Source organism: Erythrolamprus reginae, chromosome 12 (genome assembly GCF_031021105.1).
Source record: "Erythrolamprus reginae isolate rEryReg1 chromosome 12, rEryReg1.hap1, whole genome shotgun sequence".
Classification (NCBI taxonomy): domain Eukaryota; kingdom Metazoa; phylum Chordata; class Lepidosauria; order Squamata; family Dipsadidae; genus Erythrolamprus; species Erythrolamprus reginae.
Window position 1 is genome coordinate 12,670,660 of NC_091961.1, and position 18,839 is coordinate 12,689,498.

The 18,839-nt window shown below is 45.8% G+C and overlaps 2 protein-coding genes across 2 annotated transcripts; one reads left to right on the plus strand and one right to left on the minus strand.

Annotated features, from left to right (window-relative positions):
- Positions 1-395: 395 nt before the first annotated feature.
- On the minus strand, positions 396-3,520 carry LOC139174883 (uncharacterized). Its single transcript, XM_070765558.1, has 3 exons — positions 3,368-3,520; positions 2,476-2,557; positions 396-1,971 (listed from the first exon to the last, which is right to left on the minus strand). Exons 2-3 carry the CDS (start codon positions 2,555-2,557, stop codon positions 1,193-1,195), a joined length of 861 nt encoding a protein of 286 aa, XP_070621659.1. The 5' UTR covers positions 3,368-3,520; the 3' UTR covers positions 396-1,192.
- A 2,783-nt stretch (positions 3,521-6,303) lies between these two features.
- PLPP5 (phospholipid phosphatase 5) lies at positions 6,304-18,839 on the plus strand. The gene is made up of 7 exons (XM_070765211.1): positions 6,304-6,455; positions 8,286-8,394; positions 9,347-9,437; positions 12,296-12,359; positions 13,262-13,386; positions 16,963-17,133; positions 18,283-18,839. The coding sequence occupies exons 1-7, from the start codon at positions 6,379-6,381 to the stop codon at positions 18,450-18,452; spliced, it is 807 nt and encodes a 268-aa protein (XP_070621312.1). The 5' UTR covers positions 6,304-6,378; the 3' UTR covers positions 18,453-18,839.

The window sequence follows — 18,839 nt, forward strand, 5'->3', positions numbered from 1 at the left end:
GACCTATAAAGCCCTACAAGGATTTCGGACCAGAATACCACTGAGACTGCCTTCTGCCACACGAATCCCACTGGCCGATTAGGTCCCACAGAGTTGGCCTCCTTCGGGTCCCATCGACTAAACAATGTCGTCTAGCGGGACCCAGGGGAAGAGCCTTCTCTGTGGTGGCCCTGGCCCTCTGGAATCAACTCCCCCTGGAGATTTGAACTGCCTCTACCCTCCTCGCCTTCCGCAAAATGTGCATGTCTGTCACCAGGCGTGAGGGAATTGATGCCCCCCCCCCTTTTTCTGACTCCTGTATTACAACTAGTTGGATTGAGTGTGTATGACTGTGTAGTAGATTTCCTTTTTAAACCAATGTCTTCCGCTGAGGGATAGGAACTTTTAACTGCAGATTTTTTTTTTAAAAAAAAGATTTTATTGTAAAACAGATTATAAAGATGGCATACAAACTTAATAAATAATTTAATAATTAATAAATAAATGCAGGGAATACACTGAGAACTTGAATTTAACTTTAAACATTACAATCAAAACAGGAATTAAAAATACAACCACTCAAGATAACAGGATTATAAATTGAATTCATAAGACTATAACAACAGCAATAAGAACATTATCTAACCTAAAGTATTTTATTTACAGTAAATCAGAACATTATGTTAAAAGGAATTCGAGTTTCAGATTGAATTTAACTTTTGAACTTGAATTTAATTTTTGAATTTAACTTTTGTACATGAATTTAACTTTAAACATTGCAATCAAAACAGGAATTAAAAATACAACCACTCAAGATAACAGGATTATCAATGGAATTCATGAGACTATAATAACAGCAATAGGAACATTATCTATTCTAAAGTTATCTAATCTAATCTTAATGTCCTTAATGATCAGAAGTCCAACCCCAAATGTAGCCATGTGCTCCCAGCCTGTAAATGTGCCGTCGGAGAAGCCCAAGAGTATGACTACCAAGGACTGCCATAGCTACCCTACCATGTGGAAACGTCCATTTCTTCGTCACCATGGTCAGAGATCTTCATCCTCTCCAGCAAAGTACAGCAGGCGGCCATTTCCCTCGCCAGTTGAGCCTCTCTCTTCATCTTCTCCCGTAGGGGCCGCTGCTCGTCTATGATGGGTTGAGAGACCTCCATGTTGGGGGGCGGCGCTCTCCAGGTCCGGAACGTGTCCCCTATATAGGGGGGTGATGAAGACTGACCATTAGGCACAGGGTGATGGTGCCATGTTGCTGGAGCGCCCAACGTTTGGCCCTAAGCCATCTGCCTTCGACCCCAGGCTGGTGGGCTTCCAAGCAGCTGCACCATGGGTTCTCCAGTCCCCGTTGTGGGGAATCATTGAATCCCAGTTCTTTGGGGCAGGTGGGATCATGGCAGTGGGGACCTGCCTCTCCAGAGGCTTCATGAGCTGAGTAGGCACAGGGAGAGGTATCATCGACCGTTTTTCCAAGGCTGCGATTGTGGCTTGGGCAGATGATGGGACGAAGGCTGGGCCATTTTGACAGACAGGCTGCTATTGGGTTGCACTGGGGTTGCAGCTGGGGGGCCAGGAGGAAGCGCAATGGCGGCTTGGGTGCAGTGGTCGGAGGTTGGGAAGATGGGTCAGATGACGGTTTGGGCAAAAGCTTGGCCTCTGCGGTCAGGTCGTCCGGAACGGGATTGCACGGTGTGACTCCGGGAAGCACCACCTTTGGGTCTTCATGGACAGCCAGGAGTTCGGTAGGCATCTTGGGCTGGGGGAGATCTTGAGCCTCCAGAACGCAAGGGAGGGTTTTGGACTTCGGGGCATCTGCTGACCCCTTGGCAGAGATGCTTTTGCAAGGTTTTCCCCTCTGCAGCCTCTTTGCCCTGGTCTTAGTGGGCACTTTCTTCTTCTCCTCCTCCTCCTTGATTATTTTTTCTGGAGGTTCGTCTGTCCAAGCAATTTTTAGTTTTCCTTTGGTAGACTTGTGCACTTGACCACCATGTGGAAAGGAAGGAAGAAATATTCTGTTCAATGTCAGGAGCTCCTGTACCACATTAAACTGAACCTTTAAGCCTGCCAAGTGAGGTCCTTCATGGTCCTCTGGGAAGGGGGAGATGTATGGCCCTACACCTGCCCAATATGAACTCCACCTCTCTGAAATTAAAAAAGAAGAAAGGAAGGAAGGAGAGAGAGAGAGAAAGAAAGAAAAACAAAGATGGAAGGAAGGAAGGAAGGAAGGAAGGAAGGAAGGAAGGAAGGAAGGAAGGAAGGAAGGAAGGAAGAATCTGTGTTTGGAGGACGCCAACTAGGTTGCTCAGACAGAATGTGAGCTACTTTTGGGCTCCCATAGTTCTCCCACCAAGATGCTCTACCCCACTATCTCCCACCTATGAATTCCCTTCTTAAGGGTCCACCAGCCTTGAATCCCTGGATCTGGTACGAAGGCTAACAAGGGCCAGGGAATATCTGGCGCCAAGTGTATTTTGCACTCACCTTCCTTCCGCCTTTTCATTGGAGGTTCCTCGTTCCCCCCAACTAATTTTTCCCTTTCTATTCTTCTCTCCTTGACCACCATCTGGAAAGGAAGGAAGAAAAATACTTTTCAATGTCAGGAAAGTCACACAGGAGCTCCTGTACCACATTAAACGGAACCTTTAAGCCTGCCAAGTGAGGTCCTTCATGGTCCTCCAGGAAGGAGGAGATGCATGGCCCTACACCTGCCCAATATGAACCCCACCTCTCTGAATGTTGAAGAGAAGAAAGAAAGGAAGGGAGGGAGGAAGGCAGGAAGGAAAAAAGAAAGACAGATATAAAGAAAGAAAGACAGAGAGAGATAAAGAAAAAAGGAAGGAAAGATAGAAAGATAAAAGTCAGAAAAACAGAAAGACAGAAAGACAGACAGAAAAAAAAACAGAAAGAGAAAAAGACAGAAAACAGACACACAGAGAGAAGGAAGGAGAAAGAAGGAAGGAAGGAAAGAAGGAAGGGAGGAAGAAGGAGGGAGGGAGGGAGGGAAGGATGTGCGGAAGGAGAAAAAAGAACCCGAGTTGTCGAAGCATGGAACTCATTACCCGACTCGGTAGTGTCAACTCCTAACCCCCAACATTTTTCCCTTAGACTATCCACGATTGACCTCTCCAGGCTCCTTAGAGGTCAGTAAGGGGCGTGCATGTGCACCAGAGTGCCTTCTGTCCCCTGTCCAATTGTCTCTCTTTATCTCATTTATCTTTTCTTCCTTTCAAATATATTCACCTATTCTTTAATATCTTTTCTTCTATTTGTTTCTTTAGTTATATTGCTACATATATATTCTCTTCAATGTGTATTATGTATTGGACTAAATAAATAAATAAATAAAATAAAATAAGTAAATAAATAAACAAACCTGAGACCTGATGCAGGGGAGAGGAGGGTCCGGGGAAGTTGTCCAGGGTGCCAGGAAGGGTTGAGTAGGGAGGTGGCAGAGGTGGGTGGAAAGGGTGAGGGGAGGCGGAGACGGGAGTGTTCAAGGCTGCCAGGTTTTGGAGGTGCGCCGGATCTGTAAAAGACACCCAAAGAAGGACAGAAGTCAGAAAAAGGATTTTCGGTTTCTATCGGAGGACATCTGATGTCCTGAATTGGATCCAGGTCCTCATGATGTCCAGGGAGGGGCTAAGCACCTATTTCCCCCCTCCAGGCACAAAGCCATCCCCCCACCCTGCATAAATGGCTAGTAATAATAATAATAACAATAACAATAACAATAACAACAATAACAATAATAATAATAATAATAATAATAATAATAATAATAATAATAATACAACCACAAAAGAGCTGGAAGGGACCTTGGAGGTCCTCTAGTCCAACCCCTGCTTAGGCAGGAAACCCTACACTACTTCAGACAGGTGGTTATCCAACATCTGCTTAAAAACCTCCAGTGCTGGGGCACTCACAACTTCTGGTGGCAAGCTGTTCCACAGATTAACTGTTCTGACTGTCAGGAAATTCCTCCTTAGTTGTCCAGGGAGGGGCTAAGCACCTATTCACCCCTCCAGGCACAGAGCCATCCCCCCACCCTGCATAAATGGCCCAGAATAAAGGACTGGTGGCAGAATTGGATAAGGAGTTAACACAGAGATGAAAGAATTAAATTAGACATTGAGTTAAGATGTTTAAGAAAAGGATTTAGGGGTAGTGATTTCTGACAGTCTCAAAATGGGTGAACAGTACAGTCAGGCGGTAGGGAAAGCAAGTAGGACGCTTGGCTGCATAGCTAGAGGTATAACAAGCAGGAAGAGGGAGATTAGGATCCTGCTATATAGAGCGCTGGTGAGACCACATTTGGAATCCTGTGTTCAGTTCTGGAGACCTCACCTACAAAAAGATATTTGCAAAATTGAACGGGTCCAAAGATGGGCTACAAGAATGGTGGAAGGTCTTAAGCATAAAACGTATCAGGAAAGACTTCATGAACTCAATCTGTATAGTCTGGAGGACAGAAGGAAAAGGGGGGACATGATCGAAACATTTAAATATGTTAAAGGGTTAAATAAGGTTCAGGAGGGAAGTGTTTTTAATAGGAAAGTGAACACAAGAACAAGGGGACACGATCTGAAGTTAGTTGGTGAAAAGTTCAAAAGCAACATGAGAAAATATTATTTTACTGAAAGAGTAGTAGATCCTTGGAACAAACTTCCAGCAGACGTGGTTGGTAAATCCACAGTAACTGAATTTAAACATGCCTGGGATAAACATATATCAATTGTAAGATAAAATACAGGAAATAGTATAAGGCAGACTAGATGGACCTAGAGGATAATTCTCTGCCTTACAAGGCAAAGCTTGCAGGTTCAAGCCCGAGTAGGTATGGCTAGCGGTTGCTTCAAACCAGTAGTGGGTTGCTACCAGTGTGGTAGTGGACTGTGCACGGGTAGTGGCTGCCCGATCACACAATATGCATGTACTCTGATGGCAGTACTATGGGTGCTGCCATCTCTTTTTTTTAATCATATTTTTTGCTTTGTGGGCATGTCCAGAAGCAAAATCTCATGAGGGGACACCCGTGCGCGTGAGATTTCGGTAATTTTTTTGCTTTCACGCAAGTGTGGAAGCAAAAAAATTGCCGAAATCTCCTGCGCGTGTGCGTCTCCTTGTAAGATTTCAGTGCATTTTTTAATTCCTGTGCATGTGCAGAAGCATACATAGTGCACACATAAAAACCGAAGTTGCATGTGCAGCGGTAACAGTGGTAGTAGCAATCCGTCCCTGCTTCAAACTCTGTTAAATCTTATAATGGGAAAGATGAGAAGGATAATAGTAATGATACTGAGGTGGGCTGCTAAGGTGGAACGATGACGTGTGCTCATCCCCGTAGCTCTGAGCGCCAGCGGAGTCCAGCGCAATTATGTTACTGCACTTGTATCGTTTCACTGCTATTTTAATTTTTCCCATGGCAAAGTATTGAATCTGAACAGCTTTTATAATTATATTGAAGGAGATGTGTTAATAAAAAAGCGAAAATTTTGTTTGCCATCATAGTATTTTGAAGGTTGGCTGCTAGGAAGGTTGGTTCCAATATTCTAAGGCCACTATGCACCCTTACTATTTCTCAGCTCTGGTGTCTTCAGTGACATTGTTGAGGCATTCAAGCACTTTTTGCATTAAGGTTCTCTTTTATTTTTAATACTGAATTTCTCCCCGTTGATATAATGAACCACCAAGCCCAGAGAGCACCAAAGGCCCCTCTTTTGAACCCTGGGCTAAAAATACCGACCCTCGGATCTCCTCATGACTTACGGGGCGAGTACAAGTGCACTAGAGTGCCTTCCGTCCCCTGTCCTATTGCTCTCCTATATCTCCCATACCTTTCTTCTATTCCTATATCTCTTCTTCTATTCTTTCATTGATATGTTCTATTACTATACCTTCTTTTCTATTCTTTCTTAGATATATTTTACTATGAGTATCTCCTCTATAACCTTCATCATGTACAGTATTTTACTATGTGTATATAGCTACATACCCACTAAACCCCTCAATGTGTATTGGACAAAATAAATAAAATAAATAAATAAATAAAATAAATAAATAAATAAAATGAATAAAATGAACAAATAAATAAATAAATAACTAAATAAATAAATAAATAAATTTGTTGCGCCTTCTTCACCCTCCCTCACAACGGGTTAACGCGAGGGACCAAACGAGCAGCCCCTTCCCGCGCTTTTCCTCTCCCACTTCACCCGGGGTGACTCACTCCGTTTTGACTCCGCTGGAAGTGCGGGGGGGGGGGGGGAAGGGGAGGTGGGGAGAGAGAAAAGGGCGAGCGAGGCTCCGCCCCTCTTTCCTCCCCGGGACGCCCGCGAGCCGAGAGCGCGCGCCGCGTGGCTGGCAAGCCGCAGCAGGAGCGAAAGGATGTGGCCGGTCCCGCGGGCGGGGCTGGGCCTGGGGCTGGAAGTGGGGGTGCGCGCGCTGCTGCTGGGTCTCTTCTTGTGAGTGCCGGGGAGATGGGAGGGGGCTGCCGTCTCCGGAGGGGAGGGGGAGAGGGGGATCAAAAAAGAAAAAGGGGAGGGGGCGTTTTCTCTGCCCTCTTCTTTGGGGGGAGCGCTTCCCATTCCCGCGCGTTGCCAGTGGGCAGCCTTCGCCTCGCCCTTACGTCGCCCCCCCCCCCTTTACCCTCCGCCCCACCCGGAGCTTTTCCGGGCTTCCGAAGAAGTGACGTGGCCTTTTCGGGAAAGCTGCTGGGCGTCGTGGTTGCTAGAAATTGGCCCGAACCGGATGGCCTTGGCCTTGGTCGCCTCAAAAGAAAGAATGGCCCTATGGTGCTTGGGGGCATTTTGCGCTGGGCGTCAGGCTGGGCATCCCACGGGGGGGCGGGGGGGGTGGATGGATACAGGAGGCTGGTGATAGATGCTGGTCTGTTCCTTCAGAGCAGTGTTTCCCAACCTTGGCAGCTTGAAGATATCTGGACTTCAATTCCCAGAATTCCCCAGCCAGCAAATGCTGGCTGGGGAATTCTGGGAGTTGAAGTCCAAATATCTTCAAGCTGCCAAGGTAGGGAAACACTGCTTTAGAGCCTGCAAGGGAGGGCTGGGTGGGCAGTGGTGGGTCTGCTAAGGTGGCCCGGTGGCCTTGCCCCCATGGCTCTGAGTGCTAGCGGAGTCCAGTGCAATGATGCTACTGCACCTGGGCAGGTAGTGAAATTGTGCGCGGTCATGCAGGTGTGGCGTGTCCACGCACGATTTCGCTACCTGCCCAGGTGTAGCATCATTGCGCTGAAGACGTCACCATTCCACGTTAGCGGTGAGGGAGCTTCTAGCCAAAAGCAGATGTTAAGGCTCTTCCATTCTGGAATCCCCACCAGCAAGAGGGTTTATGTTGCTAGGTGTGGCCCTTTGAACTAGGAGGCTGTGGTACATTGCGATGAACCTCAAGGACGTACAGATACAGTGGTTGGATAAGCCAGAGACCTTCAGGAAGTGCTTGAATTGCAAATCCCAGTCTCCATCCAAGGCAGCTGATACCTGCCTGCCTTGCACTTTCTATATACAGTATAAGGCATATCCCCAAAATGGATCTGAACAGAGAGGGTGGGAGGAGAGAGACAAATTGTGGTTTGTCCTACTTGATCACAAGAACCACCATTCTCCCTTTTCTTTGCATGCTGTCTTTTGATTATAAACTTGATTATTATGAGCCTTTATTTTTGCCCTGGGAAAGGTGGGTTAAGGTTAAAGTTAGCTAAACAGGGATGACAAGCTGTGCTGTATTGTATAGAATTAAAAAGATTTTATTACAGCCCAGGGCTACATAAATGTGTGTTTACAAACATTGAGATAAAGCCATAAAGGATTCCATGTCGTTTGGTGGGCCCCAGGGGAAGAGCCTTCTCTGTGGCGGCCCCGGCCCTCTGGAACCAACTCCCCCCAGAGATTAGAATTGCCCCCACCCTCCCTGTCTTTCGTAAACTACTCAAGACTCATTTATATCGCCAGGCATGGGGGAGTTGAGATATTCCTTCCCCCTAGGCCATTACAAGTTATGCATGGTATGTCTGTGTGTATGTTTGGTTTTATAATAATGGGTTTTAGTTGTTTTATTATTGGATTGTGACATGCTGTTTTTATCATTGTTGTTAGCCGCCCCGAGTCTACGGAGAGGGGCGGCATACAAATCCAATTATTATTATTATTATTATTATTATATTCATGAACCAAGGATGAGTGATTACATGGAACTGAGCGTGTAATATGATGCTATCAATTGCTATGGAAAACAGCCCCTAATCAGAGCCAAACATTTTCGGATCTTGCTTTCTTTAGGTTCACCGAAGTGTTGCCACCTTTCCAGCGAGTCATACAGCCTGAAGAAATGTGGCTCTACAAAAACCCCTACATAGAGTCTGACCATGTGCCCACCAAGTCTATGTTTGTAAGTGTTGTGTCCTCTGTCCCTTCAACTTTTGTTTGCATGCCTGTTTCTTGGCAAGCGGAGCTTAAGCCCAGACCTTTGCTCAGTGCATTGAACCCAAATTAAAGCACCCCAATCCAGATGTCTGTCTAGTCTCTGTTTGAAGAGATTTGGCCAAATGATATTCACCAGTTTTCCATTGAGAAACTGTCTTGGAAAGTTATTTCCCTGACATTAAAATCTTCTTTCTTAGGGTTAAAAACCTTTAGTCCTTGCTTTGGAAGGACTGCCACTGTCTTCTTCAGAATATGTAGCTGCAGGCTTCCAGATGGTCAAATCTTTGCTGTTACAGAGCAGGAAACTTCATTTTAACCTCGTTAGAACCATATCTGTTTCTAGCACAAGGATGGAGAATGATGGGTCAGCCAGAAGCAGACCTTAAAGAAAAATAGCAAAATAGCAAAGGGGAAAAAAAGCATTTTTGGAACAGAACAAGGAGAAACCGAGTGGTATAAGGTTGGGGTGGGGTAGAATTCCCAGTATATATTATGTGTTTTGGGGAGGCATGGAATTGTATTCCTGTGGTTAATTTTTGGTCATCCAAGTCTGTTAAGTCTAAAAACCAGTGTTTTTCAAACTTCAAGATATATGGACTTTTAACTCCCACAATTCTCTACTGGCTGTTGCCCATTCATCTTAAAGTTGTCAAGCTTGAAAAACACTGGTCCAAAGGAAGGCCTATGAACATTGCTTGCTCTCAAATTTTGTCAGAAATACCCAATTTTTTTTTGAAAACTGCTATTAGCATAATTCCCAGCAAGCATCCAAAAGGCTAAATGATCCCTCTTCTCTGCTACAATATTGTTTTAAAGTTAAGAAACAATCCCTAATTTCTTCTAAAAAATCATTTGTGCAGCTTTGTTTTGCTTTTGTGAGCGTAGCACTAATTTGAATCTTGATCTTCTTGTTGCAGTTTATTTCCTTTATGTCTCCTTTGGTCTTCATTTTCCTGGCCAAATTCTTCATGAAGGCTGGTAAAGAAGACACCCGGGAAGCCTGCTTGGGTGAGCACAGGGGAGAATCATGTTTGCAGAAAGTTAGAGATTGCATTAAATTGCTGGATAAGTCAGCAGGTTCATCCTGCCAAATTAGCCCTAGTAGGACTTTGTTGTCACCTTAATGGTGGGAACAATACACCGAAATTCCATCTGCATTCATCCCTCTTTGAAGGAGATGGGCAATCTAGAGTGAGTGAGTGAGTGAAATCAATAAAAACGTATGGAGGCTGATTCCACATTTTTCATATCATACTTACTTATTTATTGATTTGATTTGATTTGATTTGATTTGTATGCCGCCCCTCTCCGCAGACTCAGGGCGGCTAACAACAATAGTAAAACAGCATATAACAAATCTAATGTTTAATAATTAAAAAACCCTTATTAAAACCAAACATACACACAAACATACCATGCATAAATTGTATAGGCCTAGGGCAGGGGTCGGGAACCTATGGCTCGCGAGCCAGATATGGCTCTTTTGATGGCCGTATCTGGCTCGCAGACAGGGCTCCTACCTGTCTATGGCCCGGGCCCCGGCGCCCGCCAAAAACTCCCCAACCCCGAAGAGAGCCTGAATAATGGGGGGGGGCAGGCCCGGCGCTTCTGCTGAGCCCAGTCTTCTCCCGGTGGCTTTCGACTCCTCCCGCCGAGGAGCTGCAAGGCTGGCCTCGGCTCCCCTTCCCTAAACCCCCGCCAGCCCCCTCCTTCCCTTCCCGCCCTGCCCTCCTTCCCCGAGGCATCCCTTGCCCATCATCCCCTGCTGGCCAATGGGGCAGCGGGACTGCTAGATGGGCAGCTCTTCCGGCGAGGGTGGGCCTCCGCCCGCGCAGAAAGCATCCTCCCTCACACCCAGCGCCGGCCATGGGGGCTTCCGCCGCCGCCTTCCGCAAGGCCCCCCAGAGGAGCCGCGTGGGTCTTCTCCTGGTGAGTCACCGCTCCCAGAGTGTAGGGGGGGGGAGCTTTGCAACCTGCAGCCGAGGCGTCCCGGGGACTTGCAGCAGGTGAGAATCGCCGCCGGAATTTCCAGCAAGACAAAAGAGAAAAAAAAGTTTCGCTTCGGAAGCGGCCGGGAGTCTGTGCTTTTGACAGCCCCCCACCCCCCGCTTCGTTTAGGGGCGTGGAGGAAATGCCGCCCTGGTGACAGGGGAGCCGATGGTAATCGCCCTTTTGATAGCTGGAGCAATTTAAAAGGGGAGGAGCTCCGGGCCAGGGAGGGGAAGGCGAGGGGGGGGTGCATGAGGGAATGCCTCCCTCCCTCCCTTCCTCCGGTATAAAAACCCAGGTGAGGCGTCGCGAGGGCTCCACGCGGGGTCTTCCGGCCCGGCCCACTCAGGAGCAAGAGAGGGACAGAGAGAAAGAAAGAGGGACAGAGAAAGAAAGAGAGGGACAGAGAGAAAGAGGGACAGAGAAAGAAAGAGAGGGACAGAGAGAAAGAAAGAGAAGAGAGAGAGAAAGAGAGAGGGGGGGAGAAAGGGAAAGATAGAGAGGGAGAGAGAAAGGAAGAAGAGAGATAGAAAGGGAGAGAGAGAGAGAAAGCAGGAGACAGAGAGAGGGAGAAAGAGGGAGAGATACAAAGAGTGAGTGAAAGAGAGAAGAGAGAGAAAGAAAGAGAGAAAGAAAGAGAAAGAGAGGACAGAGAAAGAGAGAGAGAGAATTAGAAAGACAGAAGGACAGAGAGAAAGGGAGAGAGAGAGAAAGAGGAAGAATAAATATTAAATATTGTATTTGTTCCCATTTTGTTTTTTACTTTAAATAAGGTATGTGCAGTGTGCATAGAGATTTGTAAAATAATAAAATAGATAATTGACATAACTTACAATGCGTTGTGTGACATGTCCAACATTCCAGCTTCTTTCTTCTGCGAATGCCTCAAAGCTGGCATTCTCTCAACATCAGGTGGGAAGAATGCCAGCTTCCAGTCATGCGCAGGAAAAAGAAGAAGCCAGACTGCTGGACTGATGTCATGCATCGCAAGCTCACAATGTAAGTTATTTATTTAATTTTTTTACTGCTAATTACCATTGTTTCAGTCCAGTTGTGGCTTTATACAGCAGGGAGGAGCATTCCTTGCTGTACTAAGTGAACATTGGAGCGATTGATCTGTCAATGGCCCTTTAAACATATTGTACGGCTCTCGCGGAATTATATTTCAAAATATGTGGCGTTTACGGCTCTCTTAGCCAAAAAGGTTCCTGACCCCTGGCCTAGGGGGAAAGGGATATCTCCATTCCCCCATGCCTGACAACAGAGGTGGGTTTTAAGGAGCTTACGAAAGGCAAGGAGGGTGGGGGCGATCCTAATCTCTGGGGGGAGCTGGTTCCAGAGGGTCGGGGCCACCACCGAGAAGGCTCTTCCCCTGGGTCCCGCCAAACAACATTGTTTAGTCGACGGGACCCGGAGCAGGCCGACTCGCTGGGATTCGTGCGGCAAAATGCGGTCCCTGAGATAATCTGGTCCGATGCCATGAAGGGCTTTATAGGTCATAACCAACACTTTGAATTGTGACCGGAAACTGATCGGCAACCAATGCAGACTGCGGAGTGTTGGTGTAACATGGGCATACCTAGGGAAGCCCATGATTGCTCTTGCAGCTGCATTCTGCACGATCTGAAGTTTCCGAACACTTTTCAAAGGTAGCCCCATGTAGAGAGCATACTGCTACTTGCTGATAGGACATGCCCAGCAACTCATTCATGGTAACCCAAATTTGGGTAACCCAAATTTGGGCTTCCCGTTCAAAACAAATTGTTGAGACCCATTGATCTGAATTGCTTTAAATGTATTGTATTTCTGTCCAGTTGTTCCCCTTGTCCTTCCTGGGGATCTAATCTGGAATTGTAATGTTTTTTTCTTTGATGCAGCTGTTAGCCTGGCACTTGCCCTGAATGGTATCTTCACCAATGCTGTGAAACTGGCCGTGGGCAGGTAAGATTCTTTTCTGGTATTTTTAGAGAAAGAGCTAGCATTTTCCCCTCTGGCTGCTTATAGGCAGGGCTCATATTCTGAGAAAGTAATGTGAGAGGGCCAAATTGGAATAAATCCATTTGCAGTACGGAAGAGCAACTATTCCAGTTTGAACACTTCCCATAATGTTACATAAACAGCAGAAATGTTCCCTTGTATATATTTCCAATGGGATCATCCAAAGAATATGTTGAAAAGTATCATTTTCCTCCCATTGGTGTCCCCATCTCATTTTCGGAAACGGTGTTATTTGCTCCTTAATTTTTCCTTTCTGCTATCCGAGTTAAAGTGTCACTGAATACTTTTCTTGATAGGAAAGCTATGGAGCTTTCCTATCCTGCCCATGGAGTTACTTTTCTTCTAATCCTTATTTTTCCACTCATTTCCTTTACACTTAAAAAAGAGCCACTGATAGAGAGAAGATTTCCCTTCTTCCACACAAAGGAAGGGATGTCATGGGATTTCCTTCTCCTTCAGAAGACCAGCAAGCAAGAGGACAGGAATATCTGGCTGACCTGTTTTAAGCTGTTGGACTTGGACATCTTAAGTGCTAGGTCATAGACACAACAGTGAGGTCTTAAGCCAGTCATCCCCTCTTACAGACCTGTTGTAAAGGGTAATATTTGGGGAGAATCACATCTACAAAAGCTCAAGCTCTAATGAGAAGAGAGAGATGATCTCACAATATAGAAGTCAGTTGAGTAGGGGACATTGGATGTGGAGTGAGCTATTTGCAGGCACCACAATAGAGTCTACAACTGTCAAGCAAAGTTGGAGATTGGCTCGACAGCTGCCTCTTTGCCACAACTCTTCTCCAACTTCCTGAAGTCGAGAAAATTTGACCTAGACTTCTCTTCTTCTAGGCCTCGGCCCGATTTCTTCTACCGCTGCTTTCCAGATGGACAGGCAACTCATCAGTTCTTGTGCACAGGCGATGCACAAGTAGTAATTGAAGGACGCAAGAGCTTTCCCAGTGGACATTCCTCCTGTGAGTACAATTTTTTTCCCGTGAGAATTTCCCATAGAGAGCCTGCAATAGCATTATGGCTCGTTTGGGAACATTTAATTATCCCTTCCAAGAACTTTTGTTTTCGTTTTGTATTGAACTGATTCATACATAGTGCTAAGACATGGCTTGAATAATCAGAGTTCACTGAATAAAACCACTATTGGTTGGCTGAACCCAACATATTTAGCCATAAAACTATTGGTCAGAATGCCTGCGTTTGCAAATATGTAACTTTAAACACAACACATTGCTTAAGGACCTTTACATCATGATACGTGATCTGTACTAGGTCCCAATCTGATGTGGCATAAGATCATTTTTTTAAATGTTCCAGGTCAGTTTATGGAATTCAAGAAAAGCCTAGGCAGATATTAAAGGGAAAGAGAAGTTGCAATGGTTATGAATGTATTTCTCTCCCCTGGGGCTTCATTTAAACATTATTAGGTCCTTTGAGATAAACATCCTTTGTAGATTGCCTTACAATCTATAGAGTATTATTTGTGTGATTTGTTCCTCTGTGTAAATGTTCCATTATGCATATGTGCTCAGTGGAGCATCTTATTGCAGGGATACAACAGCCTCGTTTTTTTAAAGTTGCACATCTTACACTTATTCATTGCTTTTGTCAGAAAAAAAATTGCATATATTAAAGACATGTCATTTTGTCTCTTGAGCTAGATCTTACATCTTACCAACAATCCTTGCTATATTTGAGTTGCTGACAGTGCAGATCAAGTGCTGCAGGCTAGAGGTTAATTCTCTGCCTTACAAGGCAGAAGCCCCAGGATCAAATCCCAGTAAGGGTATGGCTAGCTAATGGGGGCCAGAACAAGGCCAAAATAACGCTATCCTAGTCTCCCTTAATTTTAAAAAATTCAGCAAAAACATGTAAGATATATATATATCTACGAAAACAAATATATATATATGTACAGTGATCCCCCGCTCGTTGCGAGGGTTCCGTTCCAGGACCCCCCGCAACGAGCGGGTTTTCGCGAACTAGCGCTGCGGAAGTAAAAACACCATCTGCGCATGTGCAGATGGTGTTTTTAACTTCCGCAGCGCTAGCGAGGAGCCGAAGATTGGGGGCGGCGCGGCTGTTTTAAAACGTCGCTGCCGGCATGGGGGGCTTCCTAGCAGCCCCCCAAACCCGGGTTGGGGGTCCGGGGGGTGCTGGCAAGCCCCCCATGCCGGTGGCGACGTTTTAAAACAGCCGCGCCGCCCCCAATCTTCGGCTCCTCGCTAGCGGGCAGGCAGGCGGCAGACAAGCCGTTCGCTGGCGCTCGCTCTCGCCGCTTTCGAGCTGAGTCCTGAAGCGAATTCGCTTCAGGACTCAGCTCGAAAGCGGCGAGAGCGAGCGCCAGCGAACGGCTTGTCCGCGCTCGCTCTCGCCGCTTTCGAGCTGAGTCCTGAAGCGAATTCGCTTCAGGACTCAGCTCGAAAGCGGCGAGAGCTAGCGCCAGCGAACGGCTTGTCCGCGCTCGCTCTCGCCGCTTTCGAGCTGAGTCCTGAAGCGAATTCGCTTCAGGACTCAGCTCGAAAGCGGCGAGAGCTAGCGCCAGCGAACGGCTTGTCCGCGCTCGCTCTCGCCGCTTTCGAGCTGAGTCCTGAAGCGAATTCGCTTCAGGACTCAGCTCGAAAGCGGCGAGAATGAACGGTGTGGGCGGGCAAAGGGCGGGCGGCAGCGAGGAGTTTGCGTGGGCGGTGGGGAAACTCCTTGCTGATGCCCGCTGCTCGCCCTCCCGCCAGCAAGAGGAGGAAGACCCAGGGAAGCCGCCCAGCAGCTGATCTGCCGGGCGCCATCTACGCATGCGTGCCCATAGAAAAAAGGGCACGCATGCGCAGATGGTGTTTTGACTTCCGGGTTGAAAAATCGCAAATTACCCTGTTCGCAATGGTCGGGGACGCAATAACCGGGGGATCACTGTATATATATATGTCACATGTTGTTCTTGTTTTTTGCTGAATTTGAAAATTAAGGGAGACTAGGATAGATCTATTTCGGCCTTATTTTGGCCTCATCAGCTAGCCATACCCACTGAAACTTGAACCTGCAACCTTTGCCTTGTAAGGCAGAGAATTATCCTCTAGGCTACAGTATCCAAACCATATATTTATATACATACATACATACATACATACATACATACATACATACATACATACATACATTGTTCTGAGTTCGGGTTTTGCCCCGTGTAATATTTTGAGTGTATGCGACATTTCAGCCTGATGATGGTGAATGTGATTTCACCGAAATGTCGCATAGACACTCAAAATATTACACGGGGCAAAACCCGAACTCAGAACAATCTACATACATATACCCATGAAAATCTACGAAAACAAATATACACACACACACACACACACACACACACACACACAAATAATATAATATACAATATCCAAGTAGGTTTTTCCAATGTGTAGCACATACAAGCAAGCACGCACAGGCAGACAGGGAGAACAGTTTTAGTTTCAGAGCTCAGCACAGGTTGCAGCTTTTGTACACTCAGAGAGAACCTCCTATATACAAAGCACTTAAGCTAAGCCTTGCCTAGGCTGGACTCACAGCAACTACTCTGTTTCAGTTACCAAACAGTCCCCATTTGTTGACACAGTTGCCGGGTCTCTTCATTGGCTGAACTTGTTGCCATGTCTCTTCCAGTTTATGAACTCTCATACACTGACAATTCCTGCCCCGTTTTTTTTAAAATTCATGTAGAGAAGTACCTTTTTTGGTTCAGTTTTGGGCTCAGATTTTTTTAATGAGCAGTGGCATCTTTCATTGCATGTTTATGGGTTTTTTTTAACCAAACCAAAAGTGTTTTATTAATGTGTGTATGTTTATATGTATATTCCCTCTGAGCTATCTGGGCAAGGGTGGAGGACAGGTTCCAACATTGGTAGGGCTATATGTGTTCTCCCCCGCCCCCCTTTTAATTGCATTAACATTGAAAAATAACCATGGTTGTAGTCCTGTTTGCCTGATCTGACAGTAAAATGTGTTTAATTCAGTAGATTCTTTCTTTCTATAGAATTGTAGAAAAAGAACAAACATTCACTTCCAAAACTGATCATTTAACTGGTTTGAGACTAACAATCAAAACTATCCTTTTGGTTTGCCCAATCTGTCATTACTGTAGAATAGAATTGATAAATCCTTTTAATTGCAAAATATTTCAATTGGCACCAGCAGAAAAGTGCACTGTATTCTATTGTGGTTAGAAGATATTGGACCTAATTGCAATTTACCGGCTGTAAAATTGATAAATTTCTCATTTCCTTCAATTACTATATTCAACTCCCATCTTTTTTGTGTTGTTTGCTTGTTTGGAAGGAGAAGTGTTGCATCACTTGGGAATAACTAAAAGGATGTGGCTTTCTTTTTGTTTAGGGTTGCTCTTAAGAGCATTGTGGTCAGGTGTGAAAGCTCAGTTGCACATGGGAAGGTCCAATTAAATAGATTTATTGCTAATCATGCCTGCACAGAGAAATCTTCTGTACAAACTGCATTGCTGGATCTCATAAGGGATCTTTTCTGTTTTCTAGTTGCCTTTGCTGGGCTTGCTTTTGGCTCCTTCTACATTGCAGGGAAGCTGCATTGCTTTGCACCTGGTGGTCGAGGCCAATCCTGGCGCCTCTGCGCCTTCTTGGGACCCCTCTTCATTGCCATGCTCATTGCCTTGTCCCGTACGTGTGATTACAAACATCACTGGCAAGGTGAGGGGAAAGTGTGTATATGGATGTGGAAAGTACGGTTTTTCTATTACATACAAGTTTATTTCATTGTCCCATTGGTCAAAATCCCAACACTGTTTATATTTTGGCTAAGAGCCATGTTTTTGAGTTTCATGACTGCGGGAAACTTGCAAGGAATGGGTGCAGAGGTGGAATGGTGATGTATGCTCGCCCCGTCGTTCTGAGTGTTAGTGGAGTCCAGCGCAATTATGCTACTGCACCTGGGCAGGTAGCGAAATCATGGCGCACCTGCATGTCCATGTGCGATTTTGCTATCTGCCCAGGTGCAGCAGCATAATTGCACTGGACTCTGCTAACACTCAGAGCCACAGGGGTGAGCACACGCCATCGTTCCACCTTAGCGGCCCACCTCTGAATGGGTAAATAAAAGAAACTCCCTACATCTCTATTTTAATTCAAATGGAATAAAAGTCACAGAGAAATTCTCCAGTGGGGCATCTAATAACTTTCCCTTTCTGTCATGTGATGAAACTGTTTTTGAAGCCTGGGCTTTGGTGGAGGTGCTGATGGCTTTGGGGTCTTAGCTTGTACAATGCTCCCTCTAAAGAAGGAACAGAGGAGATAGAATCTTCTTTTTCTGCCAGAACTCCTGCCCGATTCAGGACAACCCCCGCCCCCCAAACCCGGTTGTATGGCAAATTTCAGTGCATCCCCTGACCACACCGCAAATCATAATGGCCCAAATTGTTATTTTATGACTGTTTGAGGTGGGAGTAGCATGTAAACCTGGAGGGAGTCAAAGCTATTGAGCTAGCAGTGTCCAAAGACATTTCCAGTCATGTGGCCAGCGTGACTTCATGGAGTCTGAAGTGGTACCCAATTATCTATTCACATTTGCATACTTTTGAACTGCTAGAGAGGCAGAAGCCCACCCTGTTGCGTGGTGCTTGGGTCTTGAATGTGGGCTGATGACTTTCCGGCTGACAAGCCCAGCATCTTAACTGCTGATCAATCAATTTCAAAACCAAATCACCCAGCCTCTTAGCACTGGGAAAAATCCCAGCCAGCTCTGCCTTCCTCGGTGACATTGCTAGCAGCCAAAGATTAGCATGGTTTGATATCTGGTAATGTGTTAGATATTGATCTTCGTATTCTTTTGTTCTTTTTAAGATGTGCTGGTTGGCTCTGGAATGGGTTTCACCTTTGCGTATCTCTGCTACAGACAACATTACCCTTCACTGACGGATCCCAAATGCCACCAGCCACTGCAGCATGTATCCAGACTATCTTCTCCACAGATACAAAAGCTGACACCTTCTGGTTTCAACCTAGATGTATGAAGAAGGACTCAGGGGTTTCCTTTCTGCATATTTGCAGAATCACAGGGAAAGAGCTTAATCATCCGTGTGCTGCTTTGCTCAAAAGGCCAGGAGGAGGTGGGGGAAGAAGCATTCTTGTTCAAAGTATACCAGCCTGATTGAAACTCAGGGCCTCTACCTCTTCCCCTTCATCAAGCATATATGGCCAAGAGACTGATAATTTTCCAGGACAGCAAAATTGCACAGTTTTGGACTATTTTTTTTTCCTGGCCAATTCATTCCTGGAAATATTGAACCATTCCTCATCCAATCACAATGGAGCAACAAAAGGAGTCTCTGATCCATTCCTTCATTGTAATACCAGGCATTGCTCTTGAGTATAAATGCCTATAAATTAATGTCATATGA